Genomic DNA, 23,144 nt, shown 5'->3' with positions numbered 1-23,144 from the left:
CTGAAGGCTGAAGCCCAGGGTGACCTGCTCTGTTCATCATGGATACTGTGGTGTTTGTATCATGGGAACAGGAGGGTCTATCTCTACCAGCCCCAGGCCCTGCTTCATCCCTGCACTGAGACTGGGAAGGGTCTGTGCTGCAGACTGGATCCCTGACTGGACCATCCATCTCTCTGATGACCACCAGGACTGAGGTGGTTCAGTCCACTGGTTGTGTTCTATGTAGTGGTTGTGGTGGAGTCTGTCCCTCACGGTTGGGACCTTTGTTCTGACTTGGGAAGGAAGAGCGACAGCTCCTGATCCATGATCCTGACCAGTCACTTCATAGGACCAGTCGCCAGTAACACCGGATCAGCAGGTCTTCATTGACTGCAAACAAAGATTGTACTGAAAAGCAGAAAACTTTATTTAAAAACTCTTTCCTGTACACACAGAAACATGACATTATAAAATGTCAAGCCTTGGATGGAGCCATTGCAGTGTATTCTAAAATCAATATAAAAAATTATACAAAATAACCAAGTCAGTCAGCAGAGTCAATTTAGTATTTCATTTAAACAAAATGGCAATCACAAGGAGAATAACTTCACTATGGTAACACTTTTATATACATCTGGAACCATCGCTTTGATAAAATACATTTTAGAATACTTTGGAAAAGGTTCAACATTACACACATCTTCTACTTCATTTTAAGTAAAAATGAATTAAGGCACTAACATTTTCTCATTATAAAACACCAGCATCAAACAGGACAAGGGTCACTTTACATCAGTGAAGCATTTTTACAGACACCATCACACCAACCATCACCATATCATCTACTCTACCTTATCATACTCATTCTTCCCTCATGTTACCTCATCCAGTTCCCTACTACATCCTAAACCAACAGAATTAACTACAAACTAACTAGTACTAAATTACATGTCACTATACTCTATACATGGGCTGTGTGCATTTTCTGCTGGTGTATCCTGAGGTAGCTCCTCTCTGAGAACCTCTTCTCGCAGTGGCTACAGGCAAACGGTCTCTCTCCCGTGTGGACCTTCAGGTGCCTCTTCAGCTGGTGCTGGTGGGAGAACCTCTTCTCACACTGGGGGCAGCTGAAGGGTTTCTCCCCTGTGTGGACCCTCTGATGGCTCTTCAGGTGGCCAGCCCGGGCGAAGCGCATATAACACTGTGTACAGCTGAATGGTTTCTCCCCTGTGTGAGTCCTCTGGTGGATCTCCACCTGTTTGGGAAAACTGAAGGCTTTCCCACAGAATGAACATGGGAAGCGCTTTTCTTTGGTGCTGCCAGCTTTACAGATTCCGTCTCTACTATGGTTATTTGTCAATGGGCTTGTGTAGCCATTTAGTGTTGAGTCACTGGCATTGTCTGAGGTCTGGTTTAACATTAGGAGAGTGTGAGGAGGATGAAGGCCAGGAAGTGTCTGTGTTGTCGCAGGGTCCATGTTCCAGTTGATAGAACCTATAGAAGGCAGGCTGAAGGCAGCACCTGTTAGGGGGTTAACCTGAGGCTCCATCAGTCTCTCTGAATCACAACTATAGGAGCAGGATGGAGCATCGCTAGCCGAGTCTGTGTCTGTTCTCTCCAGCCGCATACGGACACCTCCCTGACCCTGCAGACCAAATCTACACCTTGCCCTGGTCTCAGCCAGTCTGTTGTCATGGAGACTAAGTTTGTTTTTTGTTTTGTGTTCGACTGTCTTTTTCTGGTTAACAGTGTAGTTCCCCCGCTGAGAGTTGAGGATGCTGTCCCATCCACTGACCTCCATTATATCGCCTCTGGTCCTGGCCTGATCAGTGATGTTGTCTCTTAGGCCTTTGGCTGCACCGGTCTGGGTCTGGGAATCCAAGATGGCTGCCCAGTCTCCTCTGTTAGCCTCCAGCCAACCACCTACAGGAAGAGGTTACAAAATAGACTTCACAAACATGGCAGAGAACATTCTACATGGATTTCTTTGTCAATTACCTGAGCATTTTCATACATTGTTTATTTTGTATGTAAACATAAATTGCATTTTATGAATTAAGAAAATTAAGGAAAAATAATAGCCAGGTGCATCACTGTTTCCATTGAAGATCTATTACTGTATGTAGGATATATGTATTACTATTCCCATTGAAGATCTATTACTGTATGTAGGCTATATGTATTACTATTCCCATTGAAGATCTATTACTGTATGTAGGCTATATGTATTACTATTCCCATTGAAGATCTATTACTGTATGTAGGCTATATGTATTACTATTCCCATTGAAGATCTATTACTCTATGTAGGCTATATGTATTACTATTCCCATTGAAGACCACTTACTGTATGTAGGCTATATGTATTACTATTCCCATTGAAGATCTATTACTGTATGTAGGATATATGTATTTCTCCCTTACCTTGCTCCCTCATCTTTAGTCCACTCAGCAGATCAATGCTCTCTGGTTCATCTTCTATTGTCTCCTCTTTGACCAGCAGCAGATCAGGCTTCCCATCCTCCATGTCTACTGACTGTAAGAGATACAGAGTGAGAGGATGTTGGATCAAGAAATCTGATATGAGCACCCTGCTATGGAGCATCTTCTGATTGGGCAATGAGGGATTGCTATGAGTCCTATACAAACGTGTTAGTTGATTTGATTACTTGACCTTCTTTAATTAATGGTTTGATAAATCAAAGGCATGGTTCCACACTACCAGACAATATATCAAGACCTGTGCCCTTATACACAAAGAGTCTCAGAGTAGAAGTGGTGATCGAGGATCAGGTCCCGCACCTGTCTATATAGTCTTGTGATCTAAAATTACAAAACTGATCCTACTTCAGCACTCCTACTCTGAGAGGCTTAGTGGAATACGGTCCGAACTAATACCATTCAGACAGTAGTTCACAGTGGGCTCACCTCAGTGAGACTGTGTGTGGTCCTGTGCTGCTCAGCTGGTTCCTCTGTGGGTTCAGGAGGTGTAGTCTTGTTGTCCTCCATGACTATGGTCCCCTCAGGGTTCCCCAGACCCTCCTCACAGCCCTCGTCCTTCACCAACAGCACCTCTGGACCCTCCTCCTCCTGGTACAGAGATGTGATACAGATTACACAGACGTACACTCCCTCAGGTACGTACACACAGATAATAAACACACTTTCAACATGGAGTGTTTACCCATCCCGACGACATTTGAGTCCTATACTGTAGTTACAGAATGACTTCATTGTTGTTAAACCCATCATGGTTGACATAAATATGATGTGGGTAAATATGAGTCAGCTATGAAGTCAAGTCAACATCATACAAACCTGACTAAACTATATTGACGTGTTCGTTAGTATGTGTACACTACACAGTGCATTTGGAAAGTATCCACCTACTTTTTCCAAAATGTATTAAATCGTTTTTTTCCCCTCAATCTACACACAATACCCCATAATGACAAAGCAAAAACAGGTTTAGACATTTTTGCAAATGTATAAACAAATGTAATGTTTTATATAAGTATTCAGACCCTTTACTCAGTACTTTATTGAAGCACCTTTGGCAGCAATTACAGCCTCGCGTCTTCTTGGGTATGAAGCTACAAGTTTGGCGCACCTATACTTGGAGTTTCTTCTCTGCAGATCCTCTCAAGCTCTGTCAGTTTAGATGGGGAGCATCCCTGCACAGTTTTTTTCAGGTCTCTCCAGAGATGTTCGATCGGCTTCAAGTCCGGGCTCTGGCTGGGCCACTCAAGGATATTCAGAGACTTGTCCCGAAGCCACTCCTGCGTTGTCTTGGCTGTGTGCTTAGGGTCATTGTTCTGTTGGAAGGTGAACCTTCGCCTCAGCCGGAGGTCCTGAGCGCTCTGGAACAGGTTTCGTCAAGGATCTCTGTGCTCCGTTCATCTTTCCCTCGATCCTGAATAGTCTCCCAGTCCCGGCTGCCGAAAAACATCCCCACAGCATGATGCTGCCACCAACATGCTTCACCGTAGGGATGGTGCCAGGTTTCCTCCAGATGTGACTCTTGGTATTCAGGCCAAAGAGTTCAATCTTGGTTTCGTCAGACCAGAGAATCTGGTTTCTCTTGGTCTGAGAGTTAAACCCTACCTCTTAAATGAATCCTACCCCCCACCTAAAAATAAATATCAACAGACGCCTCACAAGTCCTCAACTGGCAGCTTCATTAAATAGTACCCACAAAACACCAGTCTCAACGTCAACAATGAAGAGGCAACTCCGGGTTGCTGGCCTTCTAGGCAAAGTTGCAAAGAAAAAGCCATATCTCAGACTGGCCAATAAAAGATTAAGATAGGCAAAAGAACACAGACACTTAACAGAGGAACTCTGCCTAGAAGGCCAGCACCGGGGCCTCCCACTCTTTCTATTCAGGTTAGAAGCAGTTTGCGCTCTTCTGTGAAGGGAGTAGTACACAGCGTTGTACGAGATCTTCAGTTTCTTGGCAATTTATCGCATGGCATAGCCTAAATATCTCAGAACAAGAATAGACTGACGAGTTTCATCAGAAAGTACTTGGTTTCTGGCCATTTTGAGCCTGTAATCGAACCAACAAATGCTGATGCTCCAAATACTCAACTAGTCTAAATTAGGCCAGTTTTATTGCTTCTTTAATCAGAACAACAATTTTCAGCTGTGCTAAGAATTGCAAAAGGGTTTTCTAATGAGCAATTAGCCTTTTAAAATTATAAACTTGGATTAGCTAACACAACGTGCCATTGGAACACAGGAGTGATGGTTGCTGTATATATTTCCAGCTACAATAGTAATTTACAACATTAAATGTCTACACTGTATTTCTGATCAATTTGATGTTATTATAATGGACACATTTTTTTGCTTTTCTTTCAAAAACAAGGACATTTCTAAGTGACCCCAAACTTTTGAACGGTAGTGTATCTCATCAGCCACCTGGTGGAAGGGACTTTGCGGATCTGAGGCTCTTTCCCCTGTTGCCTCCATCATCCTCCAAATCCCACCAACATCAGCCGCCTCAGAGCGCAACTGGTCCTTGTTTGGGAACACACACACCAAAGCACATAACAGGCTGACCAATACAAGGGTTGAAAAATTGGTGGCCATCCGGGCAAATTTTAGGCTTTTTGAGCCTGACAATGAGCCATCCTCAATAAGGTTGGAAAGTGACAGTGAAGATGAGGCCTCAGAGTCTGATGTTCAAGAGGTGGACATTGAGGAGGTTTAGGGAGAAGACATGAAAGCCTGAGAGGAAGACAACCAAAGCTTTAGTTTCTAGACTGTCATTTTACAGATGTATGTTAAACATTTTTGGGAGATGCGATGGATCATTGGGGATCATTCAATATTCCCTTTCTTTTGTTGTTCAGTAAAATCATCCCATGTTTAGAGTCAACTCACTTAAAGTTCAATTCGTAACTAAATCGTTTTATTTTATTTAATAATTTGCAATTATGTCTACTTATAAGGTAAAAGGATTATGTTTCTGTCTCCATATGATATGGTAAATATATCCAATGCAAAAAAAACAGCTACACTTAAATGGTGTTAATATTAATTTGCATATATTTCCGTCAATTCCCATATATTTCTGTTAATTCCCAGGGAAAGTTTCCACCTCTGAATATTCCCCAAAATGTGCAACCCTAGTCAGGATCAAGGCAAAGATGACCAGAGCAGTACAGAGAGATCCTTGATGAAACCCTGCTCCAGAGCGCTCAGGATCTCAGACTGTGACAAAAAAGGTTAACCTTCCAACAGGACAACGACCCTAAGCACAAAGCCAATACAATGCAGGAGTGGCTATGGGACAAGGGTCTGAATAGTTATGTAAATGTGATATTTTTTGTATTTTTTATAAATTAGCAAACATTTCTAAAAACCTGTTTTTGCTTTGTCATTCTGGGGTATTGTGTGTAGCTTGATGAGGGAAAAAACTATTTAATACGTTTTAGAATAAGGCTGTAACCTAACAATGTGGAAAAAGTCAAGGGGTCTGAATACTTTCCGAAGGCACTGTATATAGGAGATACATATGGTGCATAGGAAGTAACGACAAGAGAATCATTGAAGATGCACATGGGGTAATAATGGAGATTAGAGTGTGTTTGGGACTAGTACTAAGTGAATGTGGATGTGAAAGTTGTGTGATTGTAAAAGATGACATTAAGCTGATTGAAATTTAGATAATAAATGGATTGAAATTATTACTATTAAGATTGAAATTTGGATAATAAGCTGATAGAAAATTGGATAGTAAGAGATTGAAATGTAGCTATAACGTACTGAGTCTGGGGACTAGCTCCAGTGTGAATATGGAGTGAATGTGAGCCGAGTTTTCCAGTTCTGTGTAAGCTGAGTTTTCCAGTTCTGTGTTAGAGTTTTTCAATCTAGGGGTTCCATCTACCACCGCCCATTGTAGCCTGGGACTACAAGTGTACAGGAAGTAGTGGCAAGAGAACCGTTGAAGATACATATGGTGCATAGGATGTAACGATAGAAAAGTCTACGTGGTTTTAGAACCACTGATAATAGCAGAAGGTGTTATTGTAGGAATTTAGAATCGTTGAAGATGCACGTGGTGTGAATGTGAATACCTAAGTATAGTTATATAAGGAAAATAATGAATACCCCAACCAGTTCTGATCTATAACATTATATAGGGATTCTGTATGGAGATAGAGTATTATTCCCGAATATGCTGTTATATAGAACACTAGAGGGAATATGTAAACCCCTGTATGAATAGAACACTGGTGTAGAGGAGGAGTTTGTGACTCTAGAAGACTCTAGTAACAATAGAAAAAATATATATACAACTTGCACACCCACACGTAGATGTATTCTGAGAAATGTTCAGTGGTCCCTTTATGGATCATTTGAGAAAGATAAGGTTAAAGCATTGTATGGGATTTGACTTACCCCTAACCAGTAAAACCATAAACACTTGTGAGATTCCTTTCACCCTGGTAATACATTTTGAAATAAACCCCATACCCTGTTAAATAGAACCAATGATGTTAAACGGTTGAGTAGGTGAATACAGAACATGCTAGGTAGAGACGCATTATGGACAGAGCATGCGATATACAGGGGATTGATAGACAGTGCCAGCCCAGTTAATACATATTAATCCCTCCAAAGCATTACATATGAATCTTAAAATAGACATTTAATAAGTGTGACGGAACAAAGTGAATGGTAAGTGGCTTTCAGATGGCCTCTCTAATGCAATATCTTAGTAATTTGAATAAGTAAATGTTTCAATACAAGGTCACATTATGAACAGAGGGATTGAGTATTAGGACTGATATTAAATTAGAGGCCGACACCTGGTGTTTGGGTTAGAGATAAGCTTCCTGTGGAACAACAGCTAGCCGCCAGTACTCACTGAAAAAAAAACCTGTCTGTAAAGGACACGGTGGGGAAATCTAGTTTGGGTAGCACCAGTGATTTAAGTAAGAAGGTAATATCATTTAAAACAATCTGTTTCCATTACATGGAACTGTGTCCAGAATTGAAGTAGATCCAAGTAAATGTTTGTAGTCACGAATATTGAGCTGATAAGCTAGCACCAACTTTTTGAAGGTCCTAGTACATTTGTTAAACAACAGGTTTCTTATTTTGACTAGTTTATGTCCCAGGGAGAGTTTGTACAGAACTGTATGTCAATGGAACAGGTCAAAATGACAATGATTACAAGAGACAAGCTCTGGGATTGTTTACTTTAGAAGAGGCCTATTCAGCTTGACTGCTAAGGCCTGGCCATTTTGTTTGTTTTTACCACACACACTCCAGCACCCACACACAACCCACTTGTTAATGAATATTTGTTAGTGGTTTATACTCTGATTTATTGTGTGGGGTCTTTTGTTTTAGTGGTTTTTCACGGGTTAGAAATTATGCAACTTAAAGGGTACACATCAAATTTTTGGAAGTTTAAATTTTCAGAGTTCTGGTTGCACATGTAAATTCTCTTGATATGAAATGTACTGAAAAACTGAATGTAAACCTGGTACACAGAATGTTTGAAATATCTTTAAATAATGTCTGAGGTACAGGGAAACAAACACTCACTTAACTTCTCTCGGAAAGGGGGCAGTATTGAGTAGCTTGGATGAAAAACATGCCCAAAGTAAAATGCCTGCTACTCAGGCACAAAAGCTAGAATATGCATTTAATTAGTAGATTTGGATAGAAAACACTCTGAAGTTTCTAAAACTGTTTGAATGATGTCTGTGAGTATAACAGAACTCATATGGCAGGCAAAAACCTGAGAAAAATCCAACCAGGAAGTGGGAAATCTGAGGTTTGTAGTTTTTCAAGTGATTGCTTCTCCAGTATACAGTGTCTGTGGGGTCATATTGCACTTTCTAAGGCTTCCACTAGATGTCAACACTCTTTAGAACCTTGTTTCAGGCTTCTACTGTGAATGGGAAGAGAATAAGAGCTGATTCAGTCATGTGTCTGGAAAATTGGCATGAGCTCAAACATGCGCGCGGCCGTGAGAGCGAGCTGCCTTTCCTTTCAATTCTAAAGACAATGGAATTGTCCGGTTGGAATATTATTGCAGATTTATGATAAAAACATCCTAAAGATTGATTCTATACATCGTTTGACATGTTTCTACGAACTGTAATGGAACTATTTTGACTTTTCGTCTGGACTAAACTCACGCGCTTAGTGAATTTGGAGTGCTGGACTAAACGCGCGAACAAAATGTAGGTATTTGGACATAAATATGAACTTTATCGAACAAAACAAACATTTATTGTGGAACTGGGATTCCTGGGATTGCATTCTGATGAAGATCAAAGGTAAGTGAATATTTATAATCTTATTTGTGACTTCTGTTGACTCCAAAATGGCGGGTATCTGTATGGCTTGTTTTGATGTCTGAGCGCTGTACTCAGATTATTGCAAAGTTTGCTTTCGCCGTAAAGCTTTTTTGAAATCTGACACAGCAGTTGCATTAAGGAGAAGTTTATCTATAATTCTGTGCATAACACTTGTATCTTTTATCAAAGTTTATGATGAGTATTTCTGTAAATTGATGTGCTCATTCACCTGAGGTTTTGGAGGCAAAACATTTCTGAACATTACACGCCAATGTAAAATGCGTTTTTTGGATATAAATATGAACTTTATTGAGCAAAACATACATGTATTGTGTAACATGAAGTCCTATGAGTGCCATCTGATGAAGATCATCAAAGGTTAGTGATTAATTTTAGCTGTATTTCTGGTTTTTGTGACGCCTCTCTTTGCTTGGAAAATGACTGTGGTTTTTCTTGTCTAGGTGCTGTCCTAACATAATCTAATGCTATGCTTTCGCTGTAAAGCCTTTTTGAAATTGGACAATGTGGTTGGATTAACGAGAAGATTATCTTTAAAATGGTGTATAATACTTGTATGTGTGAGAAATTTGAATGAGATTTGTTGTTTTGAATTTGGCGCTCTGCTATTTCACTGGCTGTTGGCGAGGTGGGACGCTACCGTCCCATATGTCCGAGAGAGGTTAATGGGGTTGAATGACCTTTTGATCTGACTTTCTGGTGAGGCCCGATCACCCTCACTAGACTGGAGACATTGGGTGACATTTAAATGTAATATGGAAACAATAATTAAGAATACGTTTTATAATTTATCAACAGTCCTGTGTGTGATTTGGAACACGAGAAGGAGAGAGAGAGAGCGCTGCCCCTGAATGAGTGACACCTGTCTCTAGTCTATTTTACCATTACCTTATGGAATACAATTAAGTTAAGATGGAGTCATCAAGGGAAAAGGCAGTGTTGTTTTTTTGGACGCATGAATCACGATGTGAGTCGTGTCCAAAGGGGTAATTACCAGTCCCCTGTAGCCCTTTGGTAAATATGCAAATAGATTTTCTTCACATGCCTGCTTGTAAAAGGAACATATGTGTTGGTAATGGTTGACAGTTACTCCAAATGGATTGAAGTTTTCCCCACATCAAGTGATATGTATATTGCTGTTGTTTTTGTTTTCTTTGTTTTTTGTCTTGCTTCAATAACAAATTTCACCAGATTGGGTCTGCTGGATGGTCGGGATTTCTGCCTAAGGATTAGCCCTCAACTCCCCGACCCTGTAACTCTGCAGTGAGATCGCCAAGATAGGCGAGTATAAACCAATTTGAAAATAAAATAATATTCAACTGTGTTGTTATTATCTTTGACATTTGTCTTAGAAATGTGTATTAAGAATATTGGTAGTAGTAATGTATCATACAGTGAATAATTTAGTATTTGTTATACAGCAAATAACTGGATTTCCCAAATAAGAAATGCTCTAAACTAAACAGTTGTTCTGGTCTGTCCTCGCTCAAGGTTATGGTGAAGGTAACCACAGATGGTATCTAGATGCATGTGATGGGGTCAAATTGGAGTCATGATAGGGGCTGTACCAATTTTTTTATGTATTATAAAAATTGATTATGCTTATGTTATATTAATAGAAGGGGAAGGGTTAAGACCCCTCCCCCACTACATTTATTGGGTCCTAGACTACAGATTAACAATATATATACATAAGGTTTAAAATTGTTTCAGTTCTTTTCTAGTCTCTGCCTCTTATAAAGAAAAGGTCAGAGATGTGTGAGTTATTGCATGGGGTCTGTGAGAAAGCACTTCAAAGATAAACACAGAACCCTGCATGGGAGTAAAAGAGATAAGAGACTAGTCAGACATACCACTATAAATCAACTTGGGGAGTGGACATTTACTGCTGAGCCCTTAGAAAACACTGGAACTATTGTATCTCTCTTGCAAGTTTGTATAGCTGTGTATGCATGGGCTTGGTCTGATGAGTAGAAGGTAATGACGTATGCAGTGACATCACTAGGGCTGGACTTCTGGCTTAATAAAATAACTTGGGACTTTTCCTATTTTGCAGAACTCAGGAGACATCAGTTTTATGTGTGATGTTTGACTTCTGTCTACAGCTGTATTTTGATTAAAATTGTTATGATTTATAAGTGCACATTGAGTGTTCCTTATTTGTTAAGTAAAAAATGGAGCACAGAAAACCGGAACCAACACATGGAAGGGATAATTTGACCAAGAACAGTGTGAATCTCAACTCCCCCTAACCGGCTGAAGTAATGGCGTTCAGTACGATCCTTCACAACTTCTACCGTGAGACCTGAGTCCGAGCCAGCAACCTGTGCACAGTGTCCAGTCGAAGCTATCAACTGCTTTTTCTCTCAGGGGTGCGACATGAGTCCATGTGGAGTGAGCATGGAGAGAGATCCCACCTAAATTTCTCTCATGCTGCTGGTATACTGGTAGGAAAATGGACAAGACATAAGACTTAAGGACAGTGGCGGCTCAGGTGAGGACATTATCAAGGGCCATCCACTTTGTACATGTGAAAGTGGGAGGACGAACTGAAACACTATCTGAAGAAGAACATGAAGAAACGGCAGAAGGATGAGTTCCGGGAGGGAGGGGGTTGGTCAACTGTGCTCGTAATTAATTTAGGCTTATCCAAAATTGTTTATTTGGAGTATCAGATTGATTGGGGAGGTCTGCATTAGAGGTCGACCGATTAATCGGAATGGCCGATTAATTAGGGACGATTTCAAGTTTTCATAATCGGTAAATCGGTATTTTTGGCCACCGATTTGCAGATTGAGATTTTTTATTTTTTTAAAACCTTTATTTAACTAGGCAAGTCAGTTAAAGAACACATTCTTATTTTCAATGACGGCCTAAGAACGGTGGGTTAACTGCCTTGTTCAGGGGCAGAACGACAGATTTTTACCTTGTCAGCTTGGGGATGCAACCTTACGTTAACTAGCCCAACGCTCTAACCACCTGCTTTACGTTGCCAAGGTAAGTTGCTAGCTAGCATTAAACTTATCTTATAAAAAAACAATCAATCAATCATAAACACTAGTTAACTACACATGGTTGATGATATTACTAATTTATCTAGCCTGTCCTGCTTGCATATCATCGATGTGGTGCGCATTCGCGAAAAAGGACTGTCTTTGCTCCGACGTGTACCTAACCATAAACATCAATGTCTTTCTTAAAATCAATACACAAGTATATATTTTTAAACCTGCATATTTAGTTAATATTGCCTGCTAACATTAATTTATTTTAACTAGGGAAAATGTGTCACTTCTCTTGCAAACAGAGTCAGGGTATATGAAGCAGTTTGGGCCGCCTGGCTTGTTGCGAACTGTGAAGACTATTTCTTCCTAACAAAGACAGCAGACTTCGCCAAACGGGGATGATTTAACAAAAGCGCATTGGCGGAAAAAAAGCACAATCGTTGCACGACTGTACCTAACCATAAACATCAATGCCTTTCTTAAAATCAATACACAGAAGTATATATTTTTAAACCTGCATATTTAGCTAAAAGAAATCCAGGTTAGCAGGCAATATTAACCAGGTGAAATTGTGTCAGTTCTCTTGCGTACGTTGCACGCAGAATCAGGGTATACAGAATCTGGCTCGTTGCGAACTAATTTGCCAGAATTTTACGGAACTATGAAATAACATTGTTGGTTGTGCGATGTAACAGGGATATTTAGACTTATAGATGCCACCCGTTAGATAAAATACGGAACGGTTCCGTATGTCACTGAAAGAAAAATGTTTTCGAGATGATAGTTTCCAGATTTGAACATATTAATGACCTAAGGTTTATTATATTATAGTTAAGTCTATGATTTGATAGAGCAGTCTGAGCGGTGGTAGGCAGCAGCAGGCTCGTAATAGTCAAAGGTATATGGTTTAGAGAGAAATAGTCTACGCGTCATAATTCCTGTAATAACTTGCGGCTGAACTTGAAAGGGGTTCCTTCGTTATTTTACCGTTCATGTCTTCCATAGAGAATGTCTTGATCTACTTCAAATAAGGTCTGTGTTTTGTGCTTAAACCGCCTCGGCGTTTTGATACCCGTGTAAATCTCACTAGGTAACGTTTGTCAACATATTTTCATAAATCCACTCTACAAAAAAAATGATCTTCGCTTATATTGATCAGAGTTATATCCTATGGATATCTACACAGTTTTAAAATTGGCAAGGTGGTGTAAGCCTAAACCAAACACAGACCTTATTTTAAGTTAATCTAAAAATATCCTATGGAATAAATGACGGAACCGCTTTTCAGATTTTGCTAGAAGGTGTCATGGGAATTATGACTCGAACTTTGGTAGTCAATTCTTACCATGCCCATTATTAAAATAGGATTTTCTGCATATAGAAATTACAGTTTTTGTTTTCAGCATTCATCACAGGTAACTTAAACTCTATTTTTATTATTCAAACAGTTGAGAGTATTTGTCTCCTAAGCAGACTCTTCAGTATCGTTGTCACTTCAGAGCATAATAATAAATCGGCCGATTAATCGGTATCGGCTTTTTTGGTCCTCCAATAATCGGTATTGAAAAATCATAAATCGGCCGACGTCTAGTCTGCATGTTGCGAACATATTAATGACCTAAGGTTTATTATATTATAGTTAAGTCTATGATTTGATAGAGCAGTCTGAGCGGTGGTAGGCAGCAGCAGGCTCGTAATAGTCAAAGGTATATGGTTTAGAGAGAAATAGTCTACGCGTCATAATTCCTGTAATAACTTGCGGCTGAACTTGAAAGGGGTTCCTTCGTTATTTTACCGTTCATGTCTTCCATAGAGAATGTCTTGATCTACTTCAAATAAGGTCTGTGTTTTGTGCTTAAACCGCCTCGGCGTTTTGATACCCGTGTAAATCTCACTAGGTAACGTTTGTCAACATATTTTCATAAATCCACTCTACAAAAAAAAATGATCTTCGCTTATATTGATCAGAGTTATATCCTATGGATATCTACACCGTTTAAAATTGGCAAGGTGGTGTAAGCCTAAACCAAACACAGACCTTATTTTAAGTTAATCTAAAAATATCCTATGGAATAAATGACGGAACCGCTTTTCAGATTTTGCTAGAAGGTGTCATGGGAATTATGACTCGAACTTTGGTAGTCAATTCTTACCATGCCCATTATTAAAATAGGATTTTCTGCATATAGAAATTACAGTTTTTGTTTTCAGCATTCATCACAGGTAACTTAAACTCTATTTTTATTATTCAAACAGTTGAGAGTATTTGTCTCCTAAGCAGACTCTTCAGTATCGTTGTCACTTCAGAGCATAATAATAAATCGGCCGATTAATCGGTATCGGCTTTTTTGGTCCTCCAATAATCGGTATCGGTGTTGAAAAATCATAAATCGGCCGACGTCTAGTCTGCATGTTGCGAAATGTATAGTAATTTAGACTAGAAATGCATTGAGATAACGATCTGTCATTAACATACCACTCGCAACAAAAGCTCCAGCTGAAATGTCATGGCCAGAATCCATAAATGAAATTGTGTAATGAAGCATACAGTTGAAGTCGGAAGTTTACATACACCTTAGCCAAATACCTTTAAACTCAGTTTTCACAATTCCTGACATTTAATCCTAGTAAAAATTCCCTCTCTTAGGTCAGTTAGGATGACCACTTTATTTTAAGAATGTGAAATGTCAGAATAATAGTAGAGAGAATTATTTATTTCAGCTTTTATTTCTTTCATCACATTCCCAGTGGGTCAGAAGTTTACATACACTCAATTCGTATTTGGTAGCATTGCCTTTAAATTGTTTAACTTGGGTCAAACGTTATGGGTAGCCTTCCACAAGCATCCCACAATAAGTTGGGTGGATTTTGGCCCATACCTACTGACATAGCTGGTGTAACGGAGTCAGGTTTGTAGGCCTCCTTGCTCGCACATGCTTTTTCAGTTCTGCCCACACATTTTCTATAGGATTGAGGTCAGGGCTTTGTGAGGGCCACTTCAACACCTTGACTTTGTTGTCCTTAAGCCATTTTGCAACAACTTTGGAAGTATGCTTGGGTCATTGTCCATTTGGAAGACCCATTTGCAGCCAAGCTTTAACTTCTTGACTTATGTCTTGAGATGTTGCTTCAATATATCCACATCATTTTCCTCCCTCATGATGCCATCTATTTTCTAAAGTGGACCATTCCCTCCTGCAGCAAAGCACCCCCACAACATGATGCTGCCACCCCCGTGCTTCACGGTTGGGATGGTGTTCTTCAGCTTGCAAGCATCCTTCGTTTTCCTCCAAACATAACGATGGTCATTATGGCCAAACAGTTCTATTTTTGTTTCATCAGACATTTCTCCAAAAAGTACAATCTTTGTCCCCATGTGCAGTTGCAAACCGTAGTCTGGCTTTTTTATGGCGGTTTTGGAGCAGTGGCTTCTTCCTTGCTGAGTGGTCTTTCAGGTTATGTCGATATAGGACTTGTTTTACTGTGGATATAAATACTTTTGTACCCGTTTCCTCCAGCATCTTCACATGGTCCTTTGCTGCTGTTCTGAGATTGATTTGCACTTTTTTGTCTAGGAGACAGAACGCGTCTCCTTCCTGAGCGGTATGACTGCTGCGTGGTCCCATGGTGTTTATACTTGCGTACTATTGCTTGTACAGATGAACGTGGTACCTTCAGGCGTTTGGAAATTGCTCCCAAGGATGAACCAGAATTGTGGAGGTCTACAATTTTTTTTCTGAGGTCTTGGCTGATTTCTTTTGACTCTCCTATTATGTCAAGCAAAGGGGCACTGAGTTTGAAGGTAGGCCTTGAAATACATCCACAGGTACACCTCCAATTGACTCAAATGATGTCAATTAGCCTATCAGACGCTTCTAAAGCCATGACATTTTCGGGAATTTTACAAGCTGTTTAAAGGCACAGTCAACTTAGTGTATGTAAATGTCTGACCCACTGCAATTGTGATACGTTGAATTATAAGTGAAATAATCTGTCTGTAAACAATTGTTGGAAAAATTACTTGTGTCATGCACAAAGTAGATGTCCTAACCGACTTGCCAAAACTATAGTTTGATAACAAGAAATTTGTGAAGTGATTGAAAAATGAGTTTTAATGACTCCAACCTAAGTGTATGTAAACTTCCGACTTCAACTGTATGTGTAACTGTATGAAGCGAAGGTTAAGTTAAAACATTATAATGCAATGGTTTTACAAGTACAACCCAGAATGATTGCCGAACCCAGAAAGATGGGTTTGAAATGATATAAATATGATATAGAAGCTAAAATCGAATGCTTACCTTAAAATGTAACGATTATTGTCCCACAACTGATAATGTGATAGACATTTTTAAGTGTGTGCTTTTCTAACAACCAATTTCTGTGTTCATGCAAGTGACTGATTGAACGAATCCTCACTATCAGTATCTGCAATTTGGCAGTATGCCCAGAACTTTGTTTAGAGAAAGGGATATCTCAGTTTCAAGGTTTCAGCTTAGAGAGAAGAAGTCTCATGAGGTATTGGTCTGTCACATGCATGAAAATAAACAATGATTAATTTAAGATTGACTGCGTCTCCCTGTATAAAAGCTTCTACGACAGTGTCACTGTCTGTCCGTGTGTCAGTGTCTGTCACCTCAAATCTTTCTCTCAACCTGTGTGCACCTACGTTGTAAACTTTCATTCATAGGCTAGGTTGTATCAACCTCATGATGGGTATAGAGTAACACGTTGTAGCCTAAACCTATCGATGTTACATTGAACTGGGTGAATGGAATATGAATGACTGGCATCCAATATGCTGTAATATAAATAAGGCCATGCTCGTAAAAAAATATAATTGACCTCCCTCATCTTAAACGACATTGACCGCCACTGGTATTCATAGCATTCTTACGGCTTGCATTGTGACCTGCAGTAGTGCAGAGGTCTAAGCAGCATGCTCCAGCTCCGAGCCTCATGAGTTCTCGCCCAGTGCTGGGTGATCTAGTGGCAAGCCTGAGTCTACATTAGGCCCACAAGTGAATTGCATTTATTTCAATGTTTTCAAGAAGTAAAACAAAGTCTGATAATTTACTATCCAGAGAAAAGTGTCTCAGCTCAACAAAATCATCTTTGGATAGGCTCAAACATCTTGACAGCTTTACAAAATGAAAAATTAAGGCCACACAATACAGGCTTTCAATCCACACCAAAGACAATAACTAAGTTGACAAATTATACACAGCCTAACTATAAAACGTAGGCGAGCTTCAACACTGGAGGAAAATGTATCATTCTACACTACATCTGTCAATCAACTGATTGCCCAAATCAGCTCATCAATTCAGCCAGGGACACAAAAAGTTTTCACACCTTTCATAATGTGACAATGGATAGGCTAAAAACCAATTTATGCTTTATCTGAAAATGTGGTCGGAGGCTCCGTATGGAAGGTGTGAAGCAATAGCGGCGCCTACGGAAGCATGCAGAGGCCAAATTGAGCTCCGTACCGCATCGCCTTGCGCCTCCCAAATTTTGTAACAATGCAGAGGGCTCCGTATATCTCCGCATTGACATGATTGTCTGACGGAATTTGGGCGGCGGAAGGTCCTGTATAAACACAAACTCACTTCCTTGACAAGTTCCTTCACAACAGCTCTGCGATGCACAAAAAATATGAATTCCCTGACTTCTGCAGAGGCCGTATCACCGTAAATGCTACATGGCCAATGCAGACGTCGGATTGACCATGCAACGCCTTTTACGGGTAGCCTACAGAATTTAGCCGATTGGAATATAATCAACTGGCATATTGTAACCAGTGTCTGTCCTCGGTCCAAGAGTCGAATAAAAAAAATTATACATTTCCTTTACTACCCACTGTTAAAACTACCAAATTCCTAGGTGTTCTCATTGACGAAAAAAATAAACTGGGCAAATCCCACTTCATTTGTCTGCAATAAAATTGCGAGAGGAATTGGTGTCATCAGATGAATTCAACATCTCATCCCAAGTAAAATAATATTAAATCTGTAATACACCTTAATGCATCCTTATGTTGCAATATAGTCTAGGCCCCTCAAACTCAACTCAAACTCCCCTCTACTCACGGACAGATTTAGACCTGAAACAACAGGTGGGTGCAATTAATTATCAGGTAGAACAGAAAACCAGCAAGCTCTGGACCTCGTAGGGTAAGAGTTGAATAGCCCTGGTCTAGGCCAATACTTACAAAAGTAACGTTAACATACTAATTCTCCAAAAACATTTTGTGATGCTGGCAACTCATTTCAGACAGTCGTGCCAGTTCCTCTCCACTTTTCCATCGCTTTCAAGTTCTTAATATTTATGACATCAACCAACTTAAAATCTGTATGCACTTCAATTAAAAAAATATATGTACTCCCTGTTTCTTTTCAATCACTATTCATATTTAATACTCAGGTCCACCACTACTCCACAAGAACTGGCACAGATCTCCACACCCCTTTTTTCTGTACAAGACTAGGCCAATTTTTCATCTCCTACAGAGGTCCATTTTTTAGAAAAGTCTTCTGGAACACCTCAAGCACTTATTGCATACATATATATATATATATATAACACAATATCTGGATACAATATTCTACCCACAAATATTCAACACTAAAATCTGTTTCTCATTATTCTGAATGCATCTGTGGATCTTTTCTGCTGATAACACTGAAAATGAATCTATATTTTTAATGCAGGGTTTGATCTAAACGTCAGACGCTATAGAGTGGAATGGTTACTTTCTATGTTACATAGTGGAATGGTGTTTCTGCTGGTGTATCCTGAGGTTGCTCCTCTCTGAGAACCTCTTCCTGCAGTGCGTACAGGCAAATGGCCTCTCTCCAGTGTGGACCTTCAGGTGCATCTTCAGCTGGTCCTGGCGGGAGAACCTCTTCTCACAATGGGGGCAGCTGTAGGGTTTCTCCCCTGTGTGGACCCTATGGTGCCTCTTCAAGTGACAAGCCTGGGAAAAGCACATATGACACTGGGTACAGCTGTAGGGTTTCTCCCCTGTGTGGACCCTCTGGTGGATCTCCACCTTCTGGGGGCAGCTGAAGCCTTTGTTACAGAACATGCAGAGGAACCGTTTCTCTTTACTATTGCCTGATGTTGCTCCCCCTCCACGAGCCATGGCCCTTTGGTCATTTGAGTTCAACACTTGATCGAAAACGACACAGCGTTGTGAATCGGAAGGTGCCATCAACGTGGACACTGGGTCACAATCCCTGAATGCATGTAAAGGGGAGTGGGTGACAACATTTATATTTGTGTCTAAGCTTTCTCTGTAATCTAAGAAATCTCTACCCTGTGAGTGTCCGTCTCCTAGGTGACTATCTGCATTCCATGTGGGAGGTGCGTCGCCCTCCACTTTCACCTTGTCTACCACTACAAGCTCCCGTTTCTTATCTAGGCACCCTTCAGAGTATACACTACTACTGTACTGGTTCCAGTCCCCTCTAAACAGATGAGTCTGTGTCTCTAAACCCAAGGATATGTTGCCAGGGTCCATCTCTGTAGCGTAAGAACAAGACAGATCATCAACACCAGTGTCTAACGTATCCCCATCTCCACAGGAAAGAACCGTCCTCTGGCTCTGGTGAATTACCGGTAAGTACTCTGAGCTGGAAGCAGGAGGACAGCCCAGTGGCCCCAGCTCCAGTTTCTCTGAGTCTGATCTGTGGTCAGATTCTGTGGGTAAGAGCCTGTGTGTTACAGTTAAAGTCTTGGTGTCTGTCTCTGACTTGAGGACGGCGTTCGGCGTTCCACTGACCTCCGTGATGCTCTGTCGTGTCCTGGGCTGAGGCGAGGCGGCGGGGTCCTCCCTGGATACAGGGGGCGCTCCAGTCTGGACGTCTCTTCTGTGTCTTGTGTCCTCTCTTTCAGTTCTCTCCTGCTTGACCCCAGGACCTGAAACCTCTGTATCTGCAGACTGACACAAAAAGAGTGGAGGTTATTACTGGTACATGAGTGGAATTGGATAACAATGTCGTAGGGAAGTCTCACAAGCTCCCCTATGGCAAATAAATAAGGATGTACAGTACCAGTCAAAAGTTTGGACACACCTACTCATTCAAGGGTTTTTCTTTATTTTTACTATTTTCTACATTGTAGAATAATAGTGAAGACATCAAAACTATGAAATACCACATATGTAGTAACCAAAAAAAGTGTTAAACAAATTTAAATATTTTATATTTGAGAACCTTCAAAGTAGCCACCCTTTGCCTTGATGACAGCATTGCACAAGCTTGGCATTCTCTCAACCAGCTTCATGAAGTAGTCACCTGGAATACATTTCAATTAACATGTGTGCCTTGTTAAAAGATAATTTGTGGAATTTCTTTCCTTCTTAATGCGTTTGAGCCAATCAGTTGTGTTGTGACAAGGTAGGGGTTATACAGAAGATAGACCTATTTGGTAGAAGACCAAGTCCATATTATGGCAAGAACAGCTCAAATAAGCAAAGAGAAACAACAGTCCATCATTACTTTAAGACATGAAGGTCAGTCAATACGGAACATTTCAAGAGCTTTTAAAGTTTCTTCAAGTGCAGTCGCAAAAACCATCCAGCGCTATGATGAAACTGGCTCTCACGAGGACTGCCACAGAATAGGAAGACCGAGAGTTACCTTTGCTGCAGAGGATAAGTTCATTAGTTACCAGCCTCAGAAATTGCAGCCCAAATAAATGCTTCAGAGTTTAAGTAACAGACACATCTCAACATCAACTGTTCAGAGGAGACTGCGTGAATTTTTATTTCAACTTTATTTAACTAGGCAAGTCAGTTAAGAACAAATTCTTATTTTCAATGACGGCCTTGGAACAGTGGGTTAACTGCCTTGTTCAGGGGCTGAACGACAGATGTTTACCTTGTCAGCTCGGGGATACAATGCTCTAACCACTAGGCTACCTGCCGCCCCATGAATCAGGCCTTCATGGTCGAACTGCTGCAAAGAAACCACTATTAAAGGACACCAATGAGAAGAGACTTGCTTGGGCCAAGAAACACGGGCAATGGACATAAGACTGGTGGAAATCTGTCCTTTGGTCTGATGAGTCCAAATTTTAGATTTTTGGTTCCAACCGCCATATCTTTGTGAGACGCAGAGTAGGTGAACGGATGATCTCCGCATGCGTGGTTCCCACCGTGAAGCATGGAGGTGTGATGTTTGGGGGTGTTTTGCTGGTGACACTGTCAGTGATTTATTTAGAATTCAAGGCACACTTAACCAGCATGGCTACCACAGCATTCTGCAACGAATTGCCATCCCATCTGGTTTGCGCTTAGTTTTACAATGACCCATAAGGACTATTTGAACAAGGAGAGTGATTGAGTGCTGCATCAGACAACCTGGCCTCCACAATCACCAGACCTCAACCCAATTGAGATGGTATGGGATGAGTTGGACCGCAGAGTGAAGGAAAAGCATCCAACAAGTGTTCAGCATATGTGGGAACTCCTTCACGAGTGTTGGAAAAGCATTCCAGCTGAAGCTGGTTGAGAGAATGCCAAGCGTGTGCAAAGCTGTCACCAAGGAAAAGGGTGGCTACTTTGAAGAATCTAAAATATATTTTGATTTGTTTAACACTTTATTTGGTTACTACATGATTCCATATGTGTTATTTTATAGTTTGATGTCTTCACTATTATTCTACAATGTATAAAATAGTAAAAATAAAGAAAAACCCTTGAATGAGTAGGTGTGTCCAAACTTTTGACTGGTATTGTACATGTAAAGAAGTAAATAGCTGAAGGGAGCCTTTCTGAAATAAACTGGCCATATTTGATGTACTGTATGTAATACGATTACACAAACCTCTATCACAATAACATGCTGGGTTGAGGTTCCACTCCCCTCAACAGTGATTGGTTGGTCATCTCTCCATGTATTGTCCATCGCTGGCTTCACAAAGCTCCTGTGGCCTCCAGTGAGATGTCCTTCACCGGAGATTAATTGGGGGGAAAAAGGGTGGTTAGATTAGCTGTCAATGCTCAATGGTATATTGTACACTATTGACAATGTCTAGAATTGGCAAGGATATAAGGTAACACCTCATAACTTATTGATATACTATTTATAGGTTGATTGATTATGTTTCATGCATCATATTGTTTTCATTGAGTAAATAATAGGAAATGCAGTAAATCAAGAATATGGTATGAATATGATAGTGTCTTTGCACAAAATAAGTAATCATAGGAATTATTGCATACTATTCAAAAACGGATCATCACCCAATTATGGGTAACACATATAAAAACATGTGCAGAGGGGAACGGGGCGACAGGCACTAAGCTATATCTGAACGGCGACAGGCAGCGCAGCCTCGGCCTTCCGGGAAATATTGTGTCTTTGTGCAAGATAGCTAAGTAAGTAATCAGGGGTAGAATTGTATACTATCCAAAAACTGACCAAGACACAATTCTGGGTAATACATCTGAACACATGCGCAGACGGGAACGGGGCGACAGCCATGGTCTTGTGCAAAATGTACCTCTTGCCATTCCTCTGTATCGGTCGAGGATCTTGACACTACTGGGACGACTGGCGAGGACGCGCTCCCGTGTCACCTTCTGTTCCAATAGCTGTAATTTCCTCCGCAATGTCCTGTTTTCTTTCTGGCTTTGAGTTATTTCCAAACGAAACACTGCATAGTCGTCGTCTACGAGTTTACAGATCTCTGCCACGGCTGTATTCGCTAGCACCTCCATGATGGAGGCTATTTGAGTGTGGAAAACCATACAGTTAGCCATTGTTAGCAGCTAGCTAGCGTTACCTAGATACAATCTATCAACCAAATCCTGTCTGCAATGCGAATTAAACACTACCTTTGGTAAGTATGTGATGCTGTGCCGTTAAATGAGTCCTATTTTGAGTTCCAGGGTGTTCATAAACGTCTAAATGACAACAATAAAAACGCTAAAGTGGAAATTGTTCTTGGTCACTGTTCACTTCCGTTTTCTTCTTCGTGGGATTTTCCGGCAGACTAACCGCTTTTTTCACAGTTTCAAATACCATAGAAAGAGGAAGAGGCAGGCCCAACTCGGCAGAAAATCTGTCTCCTTCCAGCAGGTGACGTTTTTTCTTTGTTTCGCCAATCAAGCAAGGAGTTTTTGTATGGTCAATGATACACACAAATCTAAGTAAAGGAATGGATTTGTTTATTTTTTTTTATCTAACCTTTAACTAGGTAAGACAGTTAAGAACAAATTCTTATTTACAATGACGGCCTACCAAAAAGCCTCCTGCTGACAAAAGAGACAACACTACATAAAGAGAGACCTAAGACAACAACATAG

At 40.5% G+C, this 23,144-nt stretch overlaps 2 protein-coding genes across 2 annotated transcripts in view; both read right to left on the bottom strand.

Annotated features, from left to right (window-relative positions):
* The window catches only part of LOC106610087 (zinc finger protein 662), a 246,124-nt gene that overhangs the window by 69,912 nt on the left and 153,068 nt on the right, over window positions 1-23,144 (bottom strand). The gene's annotated exons all lie outside the window — the stretch shown is intronic.
* On the bottom strand, window positions 389-22,819 carry LOC106610132 (neurotrophin receptor-interacting factor homolog). Its single transcript, XM_014209306.2, has 6 exons — window positions 22,340-22,819; window positions 21,661-21,782; window positions 19,614-19,772; window positions 2,908-3,069; window positions 2,404-2,515; window positions 389-1,902 (listed from the first exon to the last, which is right to left on the bottom strand). The coding sequence occupies exons 1-6, from the start codon at window positions 22,596-22,598 to the stop codon at window positions 941-943; spliced, it is 1,776 nt and encodes a 591-aa protein (XP_014064781.2). The 5' UTR covers window positions 22,599-22,819; the 3' UTR covers window positions 389-940.

This window comes from Salmo salar, chromosome ssa08 (assembly GCF_905237065.1).
Source record: "Salmo salar chromosome ssa08, Ssal_v3.1, whole genome shotgun sequence".
Lineage (NCBI taxonomy): Eukaryota > Metazoa > Chordata > Actinopteri > Salmoniformes > Salmonidae > Salmo > Salmo salar.
The sequence above is the reverse complement of the archived record's forward strand: the minus strand, read 5'-3'. Positions and strand labels throughout refer to the sequence as shown.